We start from the raw sequence: 21,814 nt of genomic DNA on the forward strand, positions 1-21,814 counted from the left end.
AAGTCTGGAGTTTTGCTTTTTTGCAATATGATTAGCATATAATTAATACAGGTAAACCTGTTGAAATATGCAGAACACACTGCCACTCAATATGAATAAGGATTTCAGATGTTTACCCCACATGATCAGCATTTGCACCTATCTTAAACCAAGCTTGTAATTTGAGGTCTCTGAAGGAATAGATACTGTGGGATCTATGTGCATTGGCTATGATAGGAAAACCTCATTAATGAACTAGCTTGTGCTTATGAAACACTTTTTGTCCTCATCCATTAGTTGTCATTTGAAACAGAACATTACAGTGACAGTTCTTTTGCAGAACTTTTGCTAATATTTTGTAACATGTATTTCAGATTAATCTCTAAGATATACCAGGAAGCAGCAAAGATCAAATAAATTGATCCAGGATTGGCCAGTATTTGGAAGGAATATACCCTGAGATAAAATAACCTTACTTTGTTTTCAGTTTTGGTTGTCTTTTTTTACCTTTAAATTGCTACTTTGGTTTTCATTAGTATATAAAATCTACTAATACTTCCAGTGCCAGGCAATACTTCAAATGGACAAGATTACAGGTCGTTCAGAACCTAAAGGAGTGTTTTTCTCCTCAGTTTCAGACAACTTTAAATCACACTGGCTGTGGGAAAAGCAATTACATCTCACCTTAGGTTTTTAAGTCATCATTGAGTTAAAGCTGCAGGAAAAAGTAATTGAATTTGGTAGAAGCAAAGCTTCTAAGGACATTCACAGAAAACAGTTCTGGTGCTTTGTTTTTTTGGTTTTTTTATATCCATCTGTTATTCTTCACTATCATTTCTTAGCTGTCAGACTTTCAGAGCACACTGTCTTTTAATTTGATAAATTAAGGTCTGAAAAGTAATTTTTGAAAGCCTTGAACATGGTTACCAACATCATCAAAGTGGTAATTTATGGTAAGACAGCACAACAAAGAGATGTAATGTAAACCAGTCTGCAGTTTATAAAACTACATTTGAAAAAAGCAGCTTCAGAATAATGGCATTCCTACCACTTTGATTTATCTAAATTTCCTTTGTGCAAAAATAAATCCATGTGTGTGTGTGTGTGTATGTGTGTATATGAAGAAAGCTAATTATATATCCATTTTTACAGGGATCACAGTGAATGGCTGATTGATGTTCTTCTGCCACAAGGTAAGAAGTATTTTAAGGGTAGGTACAAACTAATAATAGTTGTACAAAGCTATGCTGATATTTCTTCATACTGCATTACTTAAACTGCTGCATTCTGTTCAAAAGTGTTTTTTATTTTAAAGTAGTTTGTACGTAATGCTGCTTAATGTCCTTAAAGTACTATGAAGAATTGACTAATCCTCTGTCTAAAATACTATGCCGCTTTTTATGTGTGGGGAAACAGAGAAAATTAAACAGATTTTCAAATCTTGAAGCATTCACAATTGGAGCCAAGTTTTTAAAAAGTATTTCTGTCCCACAGTGCTGTCCAAAAACTGGAACTAGTAACCTGGGTCTGATTTGAAAGCTCTAAAAGCTGCTGAAAATCTGTAACAGGAGACTGCAAAGATATCAGAAAAGGACATGAAATATTTTTCAACGATCCAGTTATCGATCCAATCATTGTCCTTTGGCCGGTGACAAAGCCTGGTATTTTGTTGTCTGCTGGAATGCAGATGAAGTGTGTTGACAGACTAATCAGCATATTGTCTAAAATAACCCTTCCAGAGATAGAATGAAGACACTGCCTCTCTCTTTGCTTTGCAAACTGAAAATTCTTAAGCGGCTGAGATTTTTTTTGCTCTCTGCTTTTAGTTGAAATGTTATCCAGATTAAGAATGTTTTATTTACTTAAGGGAAGCACTTCTTTTTAATCAGTCACTTAAACTTAGTGAATCGTGTTGCCAGGGCAACAGATCAAATCACTACTGCTTACAGGTTGAATCTGCAAACATTTCACTCTGAAATGATGGGCCACAGACACAGTGGCTGCTTTGATATTGTTCACCCATATTCACTACTCTTTTATGCCAAGAGCTTTCACAAGCAGTGCAGGCCCACCTGAACCATGTCTCCTACATGCCACTGTGTGTACAAGGTGTGGTTTTGCAAGTCTGGCTGTGAGGCAGAAGCATAAGCAGATGGTGGATGGGTGCAGAGCACACCACACTTAATGCACCAAGGCTGTTACTGCATTTCAAAGTGTCCTAATTTATGCAGGCTTAGGGGTTTCAGCAGTATCTGGAAACACAGTTTTAGCCCAGAGACTTCCTTGCAGGATGTCCATTTTCCCATGGCTGCCATAGTAAACCAGAAAGATCGTCACTTTGTGTTCATGTTTTGTATGCCTTCCCCTTACAGCTGAAATTTCTGCTATATGTCAGAAGAAGGTAAGATTCAGCCATTTGTGTGATGGGGCATGATTTGATGTTGTGTGTAATGTCATTCCATTACTGTGTAGTGTGTTCTTCTTTGTACCATTCCAAAACTTCACAATTTTCCCATGAATGCATTTATTGGTGGATGGAAATGATTCAGCAACAGCAGGTTTCTTTTTGTTAAAACTGATTATGTTGATTTGAGTTGTACGTTTTGGTTTAAGTGGCAATTAGCAAAGCAATCCAATTATGCAGTTGAGTTCTGTTTGTATTCTATAACTCTGTTTATGAAGAGGATAGAACAAGAGAAGAATTTCAAATGTTAAGTGTTTATATATCTTCCTATCTCTTTGAAGTCTTGGATTAATCCTAAATTGGGCAAAAATCATACTTAAAAATATGTATTTTTTAAAAATACATGGACTGAAAATCTTCAGTGCTTGGCTCTAAAAAGATTGCTGACAAAAAGAATCTGCTTGCAGTACATACCAGCAAATGTGTTTTAAGAAGACTTTAATAGCAAGGAATACAGTGTATAACATATTCTAGTTCTCATGTGATAAAGAAAGCTTTTCTGTTGGGTGGGATTACTAGGTGGCAGAAATTTCAGGTGCTTATTTCAAAGGCTTGTACAGTTTCCTATGATAAGGCAGATCCTTACATAGCATAAACTGTGGCATGGTGGCACCATTTTTTGCACTCCTAGGGATCTACCTGTTGCTACATGTAACTTAAAAAGACCTTCTGAAGCCTAAGAAGGTGTTAAGAGAACTGCTGTAAAATTTAGAGGTTGCTCCATCAGCAGGTTGAGGTTGACGGCTTAAATGACAGTTTGGTGTTTCAGAAGAGGAGCAACTGTAACATTTAAGTTCAGGCTCATCATTTAGTCCTGAGCCTATCTTTCCCAAAGGTCAGCGATGTTTGGCATCAGGAGGTTGCGCACAGCTGTGCTCACATGGAGTGATTTTGGAAACTGCCAGCACTTGAGCCAGCTCCCTAGTGCTGACTCTCGTCCCGGACGTCGGTTCCGTTTCCTGATACCTGCGGCCTGATAAACCCTTGATTATTTTCCAGAACTGCAGCTCCCACGTCAGAAGAGCTGTTGTCACTTGCTTCTCGGCGGGCTGCTGCGGCCGTCATGGCAACAGACCGGTGCGCTACTGCAAGAGGTGCCACTCCAACCACCACAGCAGCGAGGTGGGCGCGGCCGCAGAGACTCACCTGTACCAGACCTCGCCTCCCCCCATCAACACGCGCGAGTGCGGCGCCGAGGAGCTCGTGTGCACGGTGGAAGCTGTCATCAGGTAACGCTGCGCCTCGTGGGGCGTCCCTGCATGCAGGAGCAGGCTCTCACGTAAATACTGCCTGCAGGCCTCGTGCAGGTGGATTTTAGTTTCACCGGGATAATCCCAGAGCAGACGTTGAACTGCTGCTGCTTTAGGAGAGAATGGCTCGGGTGTGAGTGTTGTGCTGATAAGGAAGTCAGCCTGGAATCCCAGGATTTGGTGTTAATTTTGTTTCAGGACCGTGATGACATCATATAGCTTAACATCTAGATAGTCTTGATTAGATACCTGTATCCGCTGCTGGAAAGTTGCATTCACTGACCACAAGTTTCTTTTATAGCTTGCTGAAAGAAGCAGAATTTCATGCAGAGCAGAGGGAGCATGAACTCAACCGAAGGAGGCAGATGGGCCTCTCCTCTTCCCATCACTCCCTGGACAACACGGACTTTGATAATAAAGATGATGACAAGCATGACCAGCGCCTCCTGAGCCAGTTTGGAATATGGTTCTTGGTAAGAAATTCTTGGTTTCTTCTCTCTTCTTGATTGCCTCTCCTTTACTTTCTGAAGTCTGTTTTACCTCTTTTTATTTTTCGTTCTCACTTCTTGGCTTTAGTTGGAGACATTCTGATTTGTAAGCAAAAATTTGTCGTGTGAAGCTTTCAAACTGGAGATTTCATAACTAGTTTGGGTGGAGCTGCTGACTTCCTCTGAGTCTGCTACAAAGTGTGTAACAGAATTCACTCTCAGTTTTTAAACTGATTTTCTGTTTGCCAGCAGCTTCTGTTCACAAATGCCCTCTGGTGAGTGCCATTATTTTGACTTTAAAAGGCAGTCCCCTAAAAATCTATTTTCCTCCTTCCAGTTTTCAGCATCACTTTCTGGAAGCAGAGCTTTCTCTGTTACCTCTGAATAGGCTGGAGGACTCTTCATGGGATGCTGTTCCTTCTTGCAGTCAGCTTGATCAAGTTGTGTCAACCAGTGTACTCCATTCACCTGGTGTTTGTTAACAGAGTGAAGCCCTGCTGGTTCTACCCCCACAGTACTACCAGAGATTATTCCAAAACAGCAGCCCTCCTGCTGGCTAGTTCATGAGTGGGCCAGGCTGCAGCCTGATAGATCCTCAGAAACTGCGTTCTGCAGCTCTCCTTAAGGAGGACTCTCTTTCTTAGGCTCTTTCCAATCCACCTTTCCTCTCAGGCTCTCTCTTCAGTCACCTAGTGACAGGTGGGCAGATAGCAGGACCCCTCATCCATTGTCTAAACAGAGATAGGATCTCTGGATGACAGGGTGGTAGATGTGGAATTCCATAGTGCCATAAAAGCTGCTCTGCAGTTTCAAGGGACTACATGAATAAACTCTATATTCTGCTGACATCTTGTGGGTTTTCTTGTTAACGCTGGTTTAGAATTAAAGACATCTATTATTTTATATTTTTTTTGTTGTGCATCTATTCTGTATCAAGTAATGTTTTATGAAGACTGAAGGTCTGTATTTCCAAAAGTAGAACTGAAGTGAGAGCTGAACAGGTTATGTTTCACTGTCCATGCCTCACCCCTGACATTCAGAGTGTACCTTTCTGCAGTAGGGAGGAAGAATTCACTGTCTCCGTTCTGTTCTTGAAAAATCTCTTGATCTCTCTGTAGTGGGTATTGACAGAGATGACCGCACAGGTTGTGAGAAATCTTGGGTTGCTGTTTTCCTTCATAAAATTACTCTTTTTCTGCAGAAACTGGATAGGGGTCAAGAGTTCCTACTAAAAAGGCTGCTGGCTGATACTGCCTGTGAGTTAATGCTCACCTGAGCCAAGCACAAAGAAACAAACACCTTAACTTCAATCTGCAATGAAGTAGAAGACTCTACTTTGAATTGGCAGGAGGGTTGATAGCTGCCTCATCTCAAGGAAAATCATGGAGGAAAAATATTTGTTAAATGGGTTCTGGTTTCTCTGGGAAGAAGAACTGTCATTTCTTTCTCCAAACGTGACACAAACATTTCTCTGTTGTTCACTTGCTGCGAGGCAGTGGTCACCAGTTTCAGGTTGCCAAGTGCTGAGAGTGCAGCTTTCACTAGGAAATGACAATGAATAGCTGACAGGTGGTTAAAGGAGCTTCTAAATTCTCCTGTCATCCATTCCTTGCATTCAGTGCAGCAACCTGACTTGAAACTTTGTCTCCTGTCCCCAGAAGATACCAAGAGCTCAGATATCAGGTAATGAAGGGCTTAGCAGTGTGCTGGCTTGTGAGCTGGGGTAGAAACTTGGTCTCAAGATTTGTGACAGCTTTACAGTCCAGGTATCATTTTAGAGTTTGGGGAAGGGGAGAAGAATGTTAATAATTTTGTGGCAATTTATAAAGACTTAAAACTCATATTCATGCCCCAAATGAGGACAAAAATTCAAGATTGGAACCTTTTTGCAAAGCAAAGATTACTTATTACTACATTAGGTAGTAATAGGCATTTTCTTTCAGAATCTTTGAAGTTCTTAATTTGACTTGTCTTTTTATCTGGTGCATTTTATGTATGTGTGTCTATGTATATTGTATATTTTACTAGGTGTTACAGTGCCTTCTGAAATTAAAAGTAATTTTAAAATTCAAACCAAAAAGTTTGTGAAAGCACTCTTTACTGATTTTTTGTTGAAAAGTAAACAAAAGAATTCAGTGCACGGGGTTTTTTTGCCTTTTATTGTTATTTTCTGGTTATAAAATGTTTTGGCAATTGTCCTGTACCAGCCTCTACTTAAAACTGGTCATCTCATTTGTTTCCTACGTAATCTGCATCTTCATAGCTCTGGGAATATTCAAAATACAGTAGACAAAAAATTTCTCGCCTTTAATAGTATAAATGAAAGTTGGTTTGTGTTTCTCTCTTCCAGGTGAGCCTTTGCACTCCCAGTGAGAATACACCCACAGAGAGTTTAGCAAGGCTGGTTAGCATGGTGTTCCAGTGGTTCCACTCTACAGCTTACATGATGGATGATGAAGTTGGTAGCCTGGTTGAAAAGCTGAAGCCCCAATTTGTCACTAAGTGGTTGAAGACTGTTTGTGATGTCCGGTTTGATGTCATGGTTATGTGCCTCCTTCCTAAGCCGATGGAGTTTGCCAGGGTAAGAACAATTTATCTGCAGGCTCCCTTATTTGCTACAGAGATTAAGGTCTTAAGTAAAATCACTTCTTCTTTCCTAGCTCTGACAAGACAAAGAAATCTCAGTGGTAGAAGGAGCAGTGGAATTTGAGAATTTTTCTTCTTCATAGCATTTTTAGCTTTACCATGATAAAAAGTAGGCATTATTTGCACTAATGTGAAGGCAGGTTGGAAGAATATTATAGGTATTGAAAGATACTGTACATTCTTGATAGCTGCACATTTTCATTATGCTGCTGAAGTACCCAAAGTTGTCTTTGCTAAAATATATAATTTGCCTGCTCCCAGATTTAAGTCTGTCCTTTAGTGACGTTTCTTTGCTCTTTGCATACTTCATCTCTGCAGCTGTGAATTAATGTTTATGAAATGACACAGTTGTAACTGAAGGGAATTCTGGGAATACCGATGCTGGTTTCAGAGACCTAATTTGAGTGACTCAGTAGAGATCCCAGTGTGACATGGTTTTGCCTTGTTGCTGTTGGAGAGAGAGAGAGAGAGATTTACCTGGAAGGTTATCCAGGGTGCCTAAGTGCAACCATTGGTGCCACCTCTTCTAGGAAGAGTCATTCTTTCTGTCCATTAGTTATGAACCAGAACTCACCACTTGGTCATGCTTGAGTAAGACTTTGTTTTTCTGAGCCTCTCATGTAAAATGTCCGGAGGACATGTTGGCTTGTTTCCTAAAATTAAGTGGCTAGACTTGGAAGGGCCATAAGGACCTCATGTGATGTATTACATCATCAGACATGAACTGTACATCTGTGGGTTTTTCCATGACATAATGTATGGGATTTTCTGTACGTGTGCAGACCAGCACAGATGTGTGTTTTACTCTGAACCACTGCTGTAAGGTACACCTGGCTGTGGGAGGATTGGAGGTCAGCTGAGGCAATTTGAGAGGTGGATGGATGCTTCAAATGTTAGAAACTAAGCTAAAGAGACCTTTGAGATTAAGGGGAAAAGGAAGGACTGAACCTCATGCTGTAATCTCTTATAGATTTTTTTCATGGATCCAACCCCTCTTTTGGGTTTTGTTACCCCCTACTGCAGTATTTAAGACTAGACCAAAAACTTGCCAGATTTTCAAGGCTTCACTAAAACATGAAGACAAATAGCCATGAAATTAGCTGTGATGAATGAAGGAAAAATAGTTTGCTGACACTGTCAGTAATTGCTGCCAAAAGCAGGCATCTCTAGAGCCATTATCAGGAACAGAAGATGTGAGCCAAGGTCAGCTGGAATAATTAATCTCTGCATGCCAGTTGCTTTTGTACTTAGAAGCATATTTTTTGCTTCTATCACTTTTCTTCAAAAAAACCTAAACAAACACCCAAGAAGGAGCACCTTGTACAGACCAAGATTTTCAAAATAAAGTCCCAGCACTGTAGCAAGTTGCCCAGATCAAAAAATTGATGGTGCAAGTTTGACCAAATAAATATGTGCCTTTTTGAGAATTGTAAATAATAATACACTGAGTCATGGCCTGGAAGTGAGTGAACTTCATTCAAGTCTCGGACAATGCTTTTGTGTACTGTCAGTCAAATGAAAGAGATAGAAACAATGCAGCTCCATGGCTGAGTACTAAATTCTGCCTTGAGATTAATTAATGATCACCTTCAAATATTTCTTGGCTGCAACACTGAGCAAATTCGTGACACAAGGTACAGGGACTAGAAATGTTGTTCATCAGTATAATTCTTGGAAATACCCACAGGTTGGTGGATACTGGGACAAATCATGTAGTGCTGTAACCCAGTTAAAAGAAGGGCTGAATCGAATCCTTTGCTTGATTCCATACAATGTGATAAACCAGTCAGTGTGGGAGTGTATCATGCCAGAGTGGTTGGAAGCTATAAGGACGGAAGTGCCCGATAACCAGCTGAAGGAGTTTCGGGAGGTGCTCAGGTATGTAGGCTTATGTTAGAATCATTCTGCTTGTTGGGAGTTTTAGCATTGTAAGATGGTGACAACTAATAAAAAGGCCTATGTGTGCAGTAGACAGTAATGAGTAAATGCTTTGGATTTGTTTTTATGCCTTATGTTTAGACTAAAGGATTTAAGCTTTAGGAAAGTTTTCTTTTATTGCTCCTGATATCTTTGTACCAAGAGCCAACTACATGGATGCTTCTTTGGTGTGAGCAAGGTACATTTTTAGTGTGCTTGCTGCAGTATGTTGGAAGGACCATCTTTTTCCTCCTGTCCAGTTGATAAGAAATGGTGGGGATTAGTAGAGTTGGCATTGATATATTTATTTAGCTAATATCTTCCCCTGTTGAACAAAGAAAACACTAGAATAAGAATGGTGGTAGAGTTGTAATTCTATGTCTGGTGTATGACTTTGACAGTAAAAGTTGACATTGCCTTTTAACTGATGACAGGGCTCTGAAACTGACTGTAAGTTCATATTTGTAGGTATTGCTGTAAATTTTTTTTTGGTCCAAATGTGGAATAATGGACTAGTGAGATGAGAAATTCTCCAATTTTTGCACTGGATGTTGGAAAAGACACTGCTGTCAAAGGAAACTGGGCATATGTCATGTCAGTTCTTAACGTGCATCACCATATTCAGAGAGGACCTTGTATAGTCAGGACAGGTGATATCAGCAGCCTAGCTCATCTCCTGTGGAGGGTGAGGCTGCAAGTAAGATTAGCTTTCTACCAGTTTTGTGTTCTATCTCACACAGTGTATGCCATGCTAACTCAGTGATGCTACATTTTTGTTCTATTTTTCAGCAAAATGTTTGACACAGAGCTTTGTCCTCTCCCCTTTTCCTTGGAGGAGATGTTTGGCTTTATTAGCTGTCGGTTCACAGGGTATCCATCTTCTGTGCAAGAGCAGGCATTGCTCTGGCTCCATGTAAGTGTTCTTGCTTGGCAAGTCTTGCTGAAACAGCTGATAATTTTGAAAAAGAATCTGCTTTTCCAAAGTTGCTACACCCCTTCTGCCCTTTGCTTAGCTCCAGTATAAGGATGGCTGGTAGACAGACCCTGAGTGTTGCTAACCCATCATGAGTAATAACCTAGTTGACAAGGTGGGGATCAGTCAATGGCTGCACTCAGTAATCTTGGGGATCTTCTCTAATCTAAATGATTTTGTCATTTAAAAATGGGAGCCTGGGAATTTATTTATTCTTTGTCAGTTGAGTCTTTAGGGCCATTCAGTTGGCTGACTTTTTTACAGCATTACTTTCTAGTCTCCACAGAAATTGGTCTGTAGATTCCAAAATTAATTCCAGACTCCAGAAACAGCTGTGGTTGTTTCTGCATATGAAGAGCTTGAATAGACTAGCTCTGTACCCACCAAGCTTTCTGCTGCCCTGGCCCTTTTTGTACTATATTTGCCCACAAAGCTGGCATTCACCCAATGTTCATATTAAAAGCTGCAGGGATAATCATGTCAGCTGAGGGCAGTGAATTCAAAAAGGGTATAAAATTTTCCACAGCACCTCAGACTAATACTTGTACTTTTCATTATTGCTTCTTTCCTGCTGAAGGTTATTTTAATTAAGCCTCTACAAAGACCAATTTACCTGACTGTAATTTCAATTTTCAGGTATACAGAGTTTTCGAGTAAAGCGTGATTTTTTTTTAGATTTTTCTTGAATCAATGCTACTTAATGACAAGTACAAATGAGCTTATATTTGTCTGAGTGTTGGTGGCATAATCAATTGTGAATATTCTCCAAGTGACGTGCAATTAGCAATTCTGTCACTATGTTGACACCTGTAGGGTACCATTCTGACCAGATTCTTAGAATAAAAAAAGGAATTCAGTTCAATTTTAAAGAATAATAAATAACTAAATAGTTACTCATTCAAGTATTGATAATACTTCTGCTTTACAGAAATATCTTTGTGGAATAACCTTACATCCCTGTGTGTTTGTGCATGAAACTTATCTCAAGGTGCACCAAGTGGATGCCAACAAATATTTCAAAAGTGTCTGTTCTATTTTGCCCTGATTCTAACAGAACTCTAAGCTTGCACCTCACCTCATTGAATCCCAAAATTAAATGCACAGAACTTGCTGAACTGAGGATCATGTTACAAAAATGCATATAAAGTAGCTGGTGTTTGTGATCTAACTTGAAACTCATGATTTCTTATTTATTGTCTTTCTTCAGGTGTTGTCTGAACTAGATATTGTTGTTCCTCTTCAGTTACTAATCAGTATGTTTTCTGATGGAGTTAATTCTGTAAAAGAATTAGCAAATCAAAGAAAATCAAGAGTCAGTGAACTGGCAGGAAGTCTTGCAGCTCGGAGGGTAACTGTTATTTATCCTGCTTACTTTTTTGCTTATAACAGTCTTCCTAATAGAGTCCACATGAGGAATTAAAAAAAAAAAATCTTTCAGTATGGCAGTATTTGATTGAAAACATTTGAAAATTAAATAAAAATTAAATAAAAATACATTTGAAAATTAAAGAAAATCAGCATGACTTAAGCTAATATCACTCTATCATATAGAAGTGTAAAGATAATACAGGTAGGAACTTGATATCTTTTCCAAACTTTTTTATTCTTTGCACCTTCTATTAATAACCACCAGGAACAAATTGTTATGGACAACTGGTCATCCACAGTGACCTTTTGTATTCTGGTATGAATTTGGTGGGCTCAGGTATGTTGTGAAAGGGTGAGAGAACAGAATTTATTTCTGATTCCCTGCTTTCTTTTTTCCCAAACACAAGAGATGCAGAATTTGATCTAAATTTGTCTGTGAAAGGCTTATGTTCTGGAAGAAAACATGTACAAGTATGTAGGCACTACACATACTTGGTGTGATGTGACTTAACTTCCCAGTAGTTTGGATGAAGTGCTTCAAAGACACCAGGAGCAAGGTTGCTTGAAAGACCTGATTCTTTAGATTTAAGGAACTACAGCATCTAGGCAGTTGATGATTCCTTACATGTGGTCTGCCAGTCTTCTGATGTAGCTCTGCAGAGAGCACTGCCACACCTAGCCCATGATCACTTCTAAACTAAGCAGAAGAAATGGACAAACTTACTGTCTGGTGTGTCAGACCATAGCTGGTATAAAAATTGACATTGTGTGCCAGCTAAGTGTGAATCTCCCTGCAATGCCTAGAAGGTCTCAGGGTGTTTTAGATGGCCTGCTGTGGTGTGGGCATAAATCAGTGCAGACATAGACAACTTACTGCCATTGTGTCTAGTTCATTTCCAACTACCTGTACTTTCCTTGGTACAGCCTTAGCTAACAAAGTTCTCTTGAGGTGGGCTCCTTTATTAGCCTCCTGCTTTTAAAGTCAGTGTCCATGGATTACGGGGCAGATGATTGTGACCTGATGGTTGCTTTACTGTCTGCACCAATTTTCTGTTTAGTTCTTGATATTGAAATTCTCCTTAGTAGGAGTAACATAATGGATGTCAACCACTTAGCTTAAGAGAATGTGGCATCTGGGCAGAATATGATTCCTGTATTTCCGTTTTATCTTATTGTTCAGTGGCGTTAAGGGACATATGAATATTTTGTAAAACTACAGGAGGGAGTGGCAAGACTGTGAGAGCTCTTGCTATTTTTGGCATTTTCATATAAAATGAGATTGCTTAAATGTCTTAACAGTCATTTGGACATGTTGATTTTTGTATGTTTTCAGGTAAGCGTTGCTTCTGACCCTGGGCGCAGAGTTCAGCACAACGTGCTGAGTCCTTTCCCAAGCCCCTTCCAGAGCCCATTTCGGAGTCCAATACGTAGTCCATTCCACAGCCCTTTCAAGAATTTTGGACATCCTAGTGGAAAAACAATTGATTTTGAGTGTGAAGATGAGGAAATGAATCTTAATTGCTTCATTCTGATGTTTGATCTAATCCTGAAGCAGGTACTTCCAGAAGAAAAACATCCACATGGAAGGAACACTGATGTTTTATAGTCACTTGGCTCTGCTGTATTGATTCTCTTTCTGCTAAGGGCTTGGCATGAAGTGTAAGGCATTTAAATCCCAGTACAGCTGTCATCTGTCTTTATCTCTATAGAAGTTACAGGTTCATGTTCAAAGAAGTTAGATACCTCCATATTTGGGTTAGATACTGACCTGACACTAGTGAAAGGAACTTTTCCTTGGAGCTTTGTTTATTTTTACCGACTAGAGGCAGAGATTTATTGGTATGCTTAGGTTAGATACATAATTTTTGGGTAGTAAAGTCTGTATATTGTGAATCCAAGGGCAAATGTTCTGGGTGGCAGTCTCCAGGTAAAGTTAATGGATTCTGTGCTTGAAGTTGTCTATTTACTCTAGCTGTTTGAGCTTGGGCCTGAAGATCAGTGGCAATTTAAAATTCTGAGTTACAGTTTATCTCAGATTCTCCCCAGTACTGTAATATAAAACTAGCAGAAATGTAGGAAGAGGCAGGCAGTTTGTACTCTGCCTTTTAAATGTATAATAAATACTTACTCTTTTCACTTTCTTTCAGATGGAACTCCAGGATGATGGTGTCACTATGGGCCTAGAGAACAGCATCTCGAAAGATATAATATCCATCATAAACAATGTGTTTCAGGCACCCTGGGGTGGTTCTCACACCTGTCAGAAAGATGAAAAAGCAGTTGAATGTGGTCTGTGCCAGTCCAGCATTCTGTGTTACCAGTTGGGTTTTGAGCTGCTGGAACAGCTTGCTCCTAAGGAGGAAATCAGGCTTGTGGTAAGTAGAGCAGGAAGGGGTCTGTATCTGGTATGCTGGAACTCCTTCACTATTCTCATTCCACTGAGCTCAAGGGACCAAAGCTGCACTGACTTCTGGCATGAAGGATTTGGGAGGTTAAAGCACAATGCCTTTGAACTGTAAAAATTCTTAAGTTTTAATTGATTCAAAGAACCCAGGGAAGATGGCAGTATTTATCCACCATGAACTCTTGCCCCATGAACACTGAGGTGCTATTTCACTTTGGAAGTGCATCATTCCAATCCTACTGTGTCTCAAATAAAACTTGAAGTGTTAGTACTTCGCTTTTGTTAAAAGTGAAGAGTGGATACTTCGGAATGATTAATGATTTTGAGTGAATCAGTTGTCAAGTGAGCAAGCCTTAGTTGGAGCTTGACTGTTTGAAATGCTGAGCCCTGTGGGAAAACTGAATTTACTTCAGGTTGAGTATCCAACTTTATCAGATGCAGATACATACTCTCCGGTCACTAGTCATTGTTAAAGTTCTTTGTAGCTTTGCAGAAGAATTGGAGCATTTTCTGTGGTGGTGACCTGATGAATTTATTTTAAGCTGGATGTGTACATGTGTTACATGTAACTGTTCCATCTGGTAGTTGAGGGCATCATTCCATTTATTTTTATGCTAATTTGCTGTGACGTGTTAGTAGCAGATTTTTCTTAACTTTTTTTTTTCTTCAGTGGAGGGAATAGTGATGTCGTTTTATGTGTCAAATTTTCAGAATTTCATTTCATGCATATGCTAGAAGGAAATATTTTGCACACGGTATTCAATAACTTGTGCTAGAGAAGTCATCTCCTGCCCCTCCATTAGAGATTCTCATCTCAACTGAGAATTAGCAAGTAGTGCAGTCTTTTGGGTGCTGAGACACTTGCAGAATTCACCCTGAAATTTACAACCTAAGTGTCACAATGGGAACCTTTAATCCTGAGCTCCTTGCCGCAGGCAGAAGTAACTCCAGCCTGGAGTTTACATTTTTCAATGTACAAGTAGTACTAGGTCTGTAACTCCACAGTGGTGCAGGAAACACCCTGCTCCTGTCTGTTACTCCTTTCAGGCAAGGATGACAAACTTGGTGAAGTATTGGCCCTTTGGTTGAATCTGTCTCGGCTCCAATATGGATATACAATTTCTGTTAAGTCAATGCCTGAAACACACTCTTTTTGTCAGTATGCATTTGCTGATGCAAAATGCTAGATATGCAGGTGATTTGAGTGCACAAAGGTACATGGAACTAAACAAAGTCTGCCTCATTTGAGCTCAGTTTTTCACACCAAATGTAGCTTAGACAGCAGGATATGGCCTCATGTATGTTGGCAACATCAAGAAATGAATTTAACTCATTGTATTCTTAAAGGAGCCCACAGATAACCTGGAGGATAGTCTTCTGTATACTAGACCTGAGTTTATTATAGGAACTGAAGGAGAAGAGGAAGAAAAATCCGCACCAAAGCATGGAGAAAACCCAGGAAATCACACAGAGACAACAGAAAATGCTGGTAGGTAGAGGCTGAAAAGGTCATTGCAGTAAGGCTTTAAAAGAAATGCTTGTATTCATATACAATACAAGTTTCTGAAGCAGTTTTTCAAGTCCAACAGTGCATAGTCAATTTTTATCATCTATTTAATACTTTCAACATATTAATTGAATAGACTGTAAATAAATTGCTAGCAACTGTGACTGTCTCCCAAAAGTGTTAAAAGAAGTCTTGGCATTTTGAACATATAAAGTAGCAAAAACATTAGATGCTACGTTCCATGCGATGCTGACTTTACTGACTGCAGGATTAATATGCCTAGAATTAATTTATCTGTCATCACCGTAACATTCTTTGCTTTCATTTTGAATTCCTAGATAAAAGAATTTTAACATTGTCTGTAACTTACATTTTTAACAGCGATAAAGAATGACACAGAAAGGAAGTTTTGTTATCAGCAACTTCCAGTAACCCTGAAGCTCATATACACTATATTGCAGGTAACATTGATCACTTGTTAGTTTAGTTTGTATTGGTGGTGAAGTATAGTCATTGTGTTGAGAGAGAAACATCTGTTTACACAGGAAATGTCAAGGTTTGAAGAACCAGACATTCTTTTTAACATGCTGAATTGTCTGAAGATCCTGTGTCTTCATGGGGAATGCCTGTATATAGCAAGAAAAGACCATCCACAATTTCTTGCCTATATTCAAGATCACATGTTGATTGCAAGGTGGGTTTTTATGGCACATTTTGTCATCCTACTTTATTGGTTCTTCAGGTATACATTTGTTGTTAGTGTCAAAGAATTTGCAAGTTTACTATGAAAAATTAACAAGAGTGGTAGAGAAGTGTGGAAATGTTAAGAAACCTGTATAAAAGTTATTGCACAGGCTAATTAAGGTGTAAATGAAATCAAGGTAACCCTGCATTATCCGTCATGGCTACTCCATTGTGAACCACCTCTTTTCCAATGAGTCAGAGTCTCTCATATTCGATAATACCATTACCTGAGGCTGATGTATCTTCCTGGAGTCTACAAAATAAAATAAAAGATGTTGCGGGGACATGCTGTTTATGGGGCCTTAGCATTAAAGCTGAGAGAGCAATAGTGTTTCACCTTATTTTTATGAGGGACAGGACATTTGTTCACTTAAAGTCAGAGTGAATCGGATTGAAATATGTGCATTTTAAGATTCTCTTTGGAGAGAGGGACTTTTGCAGAAAACTACCTGAGTAAACATCAGCATATGATCTTCTATAATAATGTTGGTCAGCACCTTACAGCTGCTCTGTATCAATTTCACTGAGCATATCCCAAGACTTAGTGTCTTAGCAGCCTAGAGAATCTGTCCTGAATCTAAATACCAGAAAATAGTGAATATCCAACTTCTTAGTTTGTGGATGCACATAATTTGTGGTGCCAGGGCAGTTCATGTGGCTTATGTGGTCATGCTGAAACTCCTAATTCATAGCACAAATTTTGTTCCGTGGCAGTTGTCTTGAATTAGGAAAACTCTTTCAAAATGAAGTATTTCAAAGGGAGGAATATTTGAACTTGGATTTTCAAGAAGAAAATGCTGTAGTTGAACATCTGCAAGTAGCTGTTTTCCTGCTCTCTTCTTACTACAATCCACTCTGTAGTATTCACATAAATGCCTAGCATGACTCATAAAGATTTTCATGCAAAATTCTTTACATTTAGAAGAAAGAATCTCAAGGGAGTGTCTTTATAAGCAGGCTTGCTTTCTTTTTTCTTGCCAGCTTATGGGGAGTTGTGAAGTCTGAGTTCTCTCAGCTTTCTTCCCTGGCAGTCCCACTTCTTCTTCATGCACTTTCTCTTCCTCATGGAGCTGACATTTTCTGGACAATCATAAACAGCAATTTCAACAGTAAAGACTGGAAGATGAGATTTGAAGCAGGTAGGCCTGAGGAAATGTACTCTATTTTCTCTTTGTTTCTTCTCTGAAGAAGCAGAGCTTTCTCTGCAGTTCCTGAGGAGACATACGATGATGATCTTTTTGCTGCTTTGGAGAGTTTTGGAGATAGTTTGTTACTAAACTATGGCACAACAGTGTGCAGTAAAATAGAGGACAAGATGAGACATTTTGGATAATATAAATCAAACTGCAGCTCTTTCTAGCTATTTTTCATTGTTACTTTCTCAGCTGTGCATATTTCTAGGAAATGTGTATTAGTCAGTGCATGAACTATTGCCTAAATGAGTATGCCTCTTTTCTCACTGCTACAGTTGAGAAAGTGGCTGTGTTGTGCAGATTTTTGGATATACACTCTGTGACAAAAAACCACCTACTGAAGTACTCTTTGGCTCATGCATTCTGCTGTTTCCTGACTGCTGTGGAAGATGTCAACCCAGCAGTGGCTACAAGAGCTGGGCTTTTACTTGACACCATAAAGAGGCCAGCTTTGCAGGTGGGTGCAAATGAAAAAATACATTCCAGTGAGAAACTGGCTTTTCACTTGGAGTTCAGATGTACTACATCACAGTCAATGCTAATACCTCTTTAGGCAAGCATTATTGGTCTTGATGCTTGACATATGCACAGAATAGCCAAGGGAAATGATACTGCCCTACCCCCAGCTTAGAATCATAGAACTATTTACACTGGAAAAAATAATTTTTAAGATCAAGTCCAAGCATAAATACTTTAATGACTGCATTGGATTACTATTGTGTTGGAACTGCTGTTGTAGAAAGATGATTTTTTTATTATTATTTGAAAATAATTTGATATTTTTCAATTCAGAAATTCATTTCTAAGTCTTATGAGACCCTGCTGAACTCACAGTGAGAAAATACAGTTGAGCAAAGCCAAAAGAGGTCTTGATCTTTTCAAGATTTACTTAGACATGTAATTTTAGGATTGTGAGAGATCCCGCCTGTCAGGATTCACATGATTAAATCTAAAGAGATAAATAAACAAGAGAAGTGTGCCAAAAAAATGATCTCATAGACCAACTCAGTTCTAGTTCTCTGGAGAATAGAATTAATATGTATTTTGAAGAGTAAAGGGTTACTGCCTACAAAAATCTGTTAATATTTGCTAGTTTAATTCCATTTGGTACCTTTTCAGAACAGTTTACAGAGAACTTGAGTTCAATTACACTGTTACTGAACTTGTGTTCAATGAGACCAGTGTACTGCTCTTTCATATTCAATATGTGGGCTTTCTTCTCAAGCTTAAATCTTGACTCTATAGACAAAATTCTAGTTCAGATAATGTACAGAAGAATTTTGAGGAAAAGTGTCTCTGATACACTTCTCCATGTAATCTTTCTTCCCCTGTTTAGACTTGGTGATTAATTATTTTTGTAATTAAGGGCTTGATTCAGTTTACCTAAAGGTAATGTTTTTCTCAGATGGGGAGAATGAGCAAAGTACTTTGATACTGTGTATCAGATATGCAGTAGGATAGAACTTTGCCTGTACCTTTGTATTACTCAAAATCTTAAAAAATTCTACATTCAAAATATGATGTCCTCTGGTATCAGTAGCATTAGTTCTGATTTAAAGGACTTGGAAGAAAAAAGGAGCCAAACTTTGATCCTGCACTAACTGACAGAAGTTACGAGCTTTGACTTCCCTTTGCTTTAAAAAATCCTTAGAAGATTTCATATCTCAGTTATGTGTTGTTTTCTTTGTTTCCCTCTATAGGGTCTCTGCCTTTGCCTTGATTTCCAGTTTGATACAGTTGTCAAGGATAGGCCCACAATTCTTAGTAAGCTTTTGCTACTTCATTTTCTAAAAGCAGATATCCCAGCTTTGAGCTGGGAGTTTTTTGTGAATCGCTTTGAGACCCTGTCTTTGGAGGCACAGCTTCATCTGGATTGCAACAAAGAATTTCCTTTCCCAACAAGTAAGCAGAATTCAAATCAATCTGGTCACGTTTTATCAGCTTCTGGAATTTTAGCTGCCTGCAGGAGTCTGAGAGAGTTGCAGGTCTCACATGTGTAAATTCTCTGAAATTAAGTAATCTTTCAATAATATAAATTGAAGTAAGCATGTTTTACTTACTGAATACAGATTAGGCTGTATTCTGTTGCACCTTTGGGTGTCAGGTTTTGCTCTCACTAGGATGTGATTGCCAGCCTTGGCTGAACTGTGGTCTGGTTCTGTGTTCACCTGCAACCCTCATTAACCCACTTGTTCTACTGTAGAAGTTCTAATGCTATTCACATTTGCTATTCTCCAGTGGTCACAGATCATGCCCAGCTCTGTCCTGTGATGGTCTGTACAAAGTCAGCCCTAGGAGTTGTTTGACCCTCAAAAAAGCCCCAGTGTATGGGGCACAGCATGAGAGATAGGTGGACTCCTAGAGCCAGTGCTCAGTTAACTATTTTTGCAGTGAAAAGGGTTTTAAGTGTTTGTCCTGTTCATACTTGGTTTCTTGATGAGAAACCAAATCTTCTTCCTTTCACAAGAGAGGTACTAAAAATTAATTAATGCATAATTTTTTAGAATGCTGAATAATTGAAAACTTCCTAACCCAAGTGTCAGATCTATTTCCATTTGATTTTCCTGGAGGAGATGGGAACAGTTGTTTGAACAGTGCATGTTCCTCAGCAGCCTTGTGCTTCCTTCTACTTTTGCATGGAGCCCACTGCCTAAAAATGTCTAGGTGCTGCAACTACTCCACAGGAGAGAGGGGTGGCATTGCAAAGATATTTTCTTCTCTATATGTGAGTAGTTTGACCCAATGCTGGGAGCGCTGCTGTGGCCTGAGGAGGGAGTCTTGGCACTAGTTTCTAACACCTCTGGGTGCAAATGTAGGGCAGTATCTTCAAATCTGAATATTTTGGAGTGATTTAAAATAAGCAGAAGATCATTTTCGCATTTCTTTTTAACCTTTCTCTTTGCCATTTCAGAGATGGGTGATGCAAAGGATGGGCTCACTGACTTCAGTCACTCAGATGATTAAACTCAAAGGGTTCCAGTAGATATGAGTATGGAAAAGTATTGGTCCCAAAATTGATCCCATTAAGACATTCAGTGGTACTACTGATAACACCACTGTAACTCCATAATCAACACTCACAGGTTTTTGAGTTCAAAATCAGGATGGTAGGTGCAGGCAGACAGAAGGTTAGTAAGGCAAAACTAGAGGCCATGGTTAGGTATGAGATCCATACTTGAGAGATTTATGCCCTTTTAAATAGGGGGCACCTCATGTTCTCTTAGCCTGAAATTCAGTTTCAAGAGTCTGTTTTTGACCAAGTAACAGCAAAATTTTATAACACAGTTATGCATTTTGGGGTTTTATGGTTTTCAAAATGAGAGCATGCAAATGAGTACCTTGCAGGTGGACCCCATGGGCCCATTTGAAACTTTCCTGGCTTGAATGGGACCCAGGGCCCAGTTGCATTTGGCACTTGGCAGCAGTAGGACGTCCCCAAGCTGTGGAATGAATCCTAACTTGGTCCATTGCATTTGCAAAGCTATCACTGCTGTCCGGACAAATGTGGCCAACCTCAGTGATGCGGCAATGTGGAAGATCAAGAGGGCTCGTTTCGCACGTAACCGCCAGAAGAGCGTGCGCTCCCTGCGGGACAGCGTGAAGGGACCTGCCGAGTCCAAGAGAGCGCTCTCCCTTCCAGAAACCTTAACCACCAAAATTCGTTGAGTATCTGTTTGTTTTCGTGACACAGCTGTATCTTCTCCCCTAGGATCATATCCCATTGGTGCAGTTGACAATGTCAATGGATTGACATTGGAGTTGTCAATATTTATCCAATTAGGATGGCAGATTTAGGTTTCTGACTACTTTGGGCATTGCTTAGATAATGACAAGTTAGCGAGTTTGATAAAGAACACAGGCATTGTGTCTGTTTAAAATCCCAGAAGAAAATGCTCCAAGACTAGTTTGTCTTTTCTAGATCTTGATTTTAATTTGCGGCTAATATGCAGTAGTTTTGTCTTAAATAGATACAGATTTTACAGAAAAAAAACCCTCTGTTGCTAGTATATTTATTAATTATAATTATTAATCAGTGCATACGGCATATGCTAGATGTCTTAAAAACAGCTGTTAATGTCTCAAATGAGTTTTTTAATACATTCAGAATTCTGTTGTTAAGGAAGCAATGTCCATGCAACACATCCATCCATCCTTCTACAGGAGGACCTAGATGCTGGAAAACCATGGGATTGTATGGAGTGCCATGCAGATACGTTTCCAAGCAGAAATAAAGCTTGGCCATTCTCATTTAGAGAATTTTGCAAGCACAGATTAGTCTTTCTAATCAAATTGGACCTCTCACATTGTTCTTACCCATATAATAGGAATGGATAAAACTTTTTAACCTGGGTGCTAGTGAGCTATTAACTTAAAAGGTAATTTTCTTTTCAACATTGCAATATATATTCTTTCCAACACAATCACCCCAAATATTTTGAGATTCTTAGGTAATCATTCATGACCAATTACTGGTGCTGCACAGGGACTCCTGTGTGCTGATTCTTGTACCAGCAAAATTAAATGATGGAGAAAATCAGAGTTACAGAATGTGGTGCACAAAATCTGTAGGGCACACAAGTGACGTGTTCCAAGCATTTACAGTCACTGTCTGAATACAGTGAATGAGTAAATGAACATAAATGTGCTGGCACTGAATATATGCTAAGTGTAAGATGTCAGTGCTGCCTTGTTAAACAGAGTTGCTCTTGTTTTTTTTTAAAGCTGTGAGCTTGACCAGACATGAGCAGTCTGCACCAGCACTTGGAGGAACACCAGAGCAAACACCAGGTGGGTGTGACAAAGGAGGTGTGTTTTGATGGAACAGGAAAAGGAAGGCTTTAACTCTGACTTTCTTGCTGAATCATGAGATAAACTTACACA

At 39.3% G+C, this 21,814-nt stretch overlaps 1 protein-coding gene across 3 annotated transcripts in view; it reads left to right on the forward strand.

The window, feature by feature from the left end:
* UNC79 (unc-79 homolog, NALCN channel complex subunit) overlaps positions 1-21,814 on the forward strand; it is a 105,198-nt gene that overhangs the window by 23,326 nt on the left and 60,058 nt on the right. For 2 of the 3 annotated variants that reach the window (XM_062494526.1, XM_062494527.1), the window contains 17 exons: positions 1,132-1,172; positions 2,352-2,380; positions 3,443-3,672; positions 3,995-4,166; positions 6,532-6,762; positions 8,515-8,705; positions 9,534-9,657; positions 10,925-11,065; positions 12,419-12,640; positions 13,233-13,460; positions 14,837-14,978; positions 15,378-15,457; positions 15,542-15,690; positions 16,722-16,879; positions 17,209-17,390; positions 18,634-18,835; positions 20,415-20,594. In XM_062494526.1, coding sequence (XP_062350510.1) covers positions 1,132-1,172; positions 2,352-2,380; positions 3,443-3,672; positions 3,995-4,166; positions 6,532-6,762; positions 8,515-8,705; positions 9,534-9,657; positions 10,925-11,065; positions 12,419-12,640; positions 13,233-13,460; positions 14,837-14,978; positions 15,378-15,457; positions 15,542-15,690; positions 16,722-16,879; positions 17,209-17,390; positions 18,634-18,835; positions 20,415-20,594 — 2,702 coding nt within the window. Of the gene's footprint in view, positions 1-1,131; positions 1,173-2,351; positions 2,381-3,442; positions 3,673-3,994; positions 4,167-6,531; positions 6,763-8,514; positions 8,706-9,533; positions 9,658-10,924; positions 11,066-12,418; positions 12,641-13,232; positions 13,461-14,836; positions 14,979-15,377; positions 15,458-15,541; positions 15,691-16,721; positions 16,880-17,208; positions 17,391-18,633; positions 18,836-20,414; positions 20,595-21,655; positions 21,722-21,814 lie in introns of all 3 variants that reach the window. The other variant, XM_062494525.1, reaches the window with a different exon arrangement.

Source organism: Cinclus cinclus, chromosome 6 (assembly GCF_963662255.1).
Source record: "Cinclus cinclus chromosome 6, bCinCin1.1, whole genome shotgun sequence".
In the NCBI taxonomy this organism is placed as follows: Eukaryota; Metazoa; Chordata; class Aves; order Passeriformes; family Cinclidae; genus Cinclus; species Cinclus cinclus.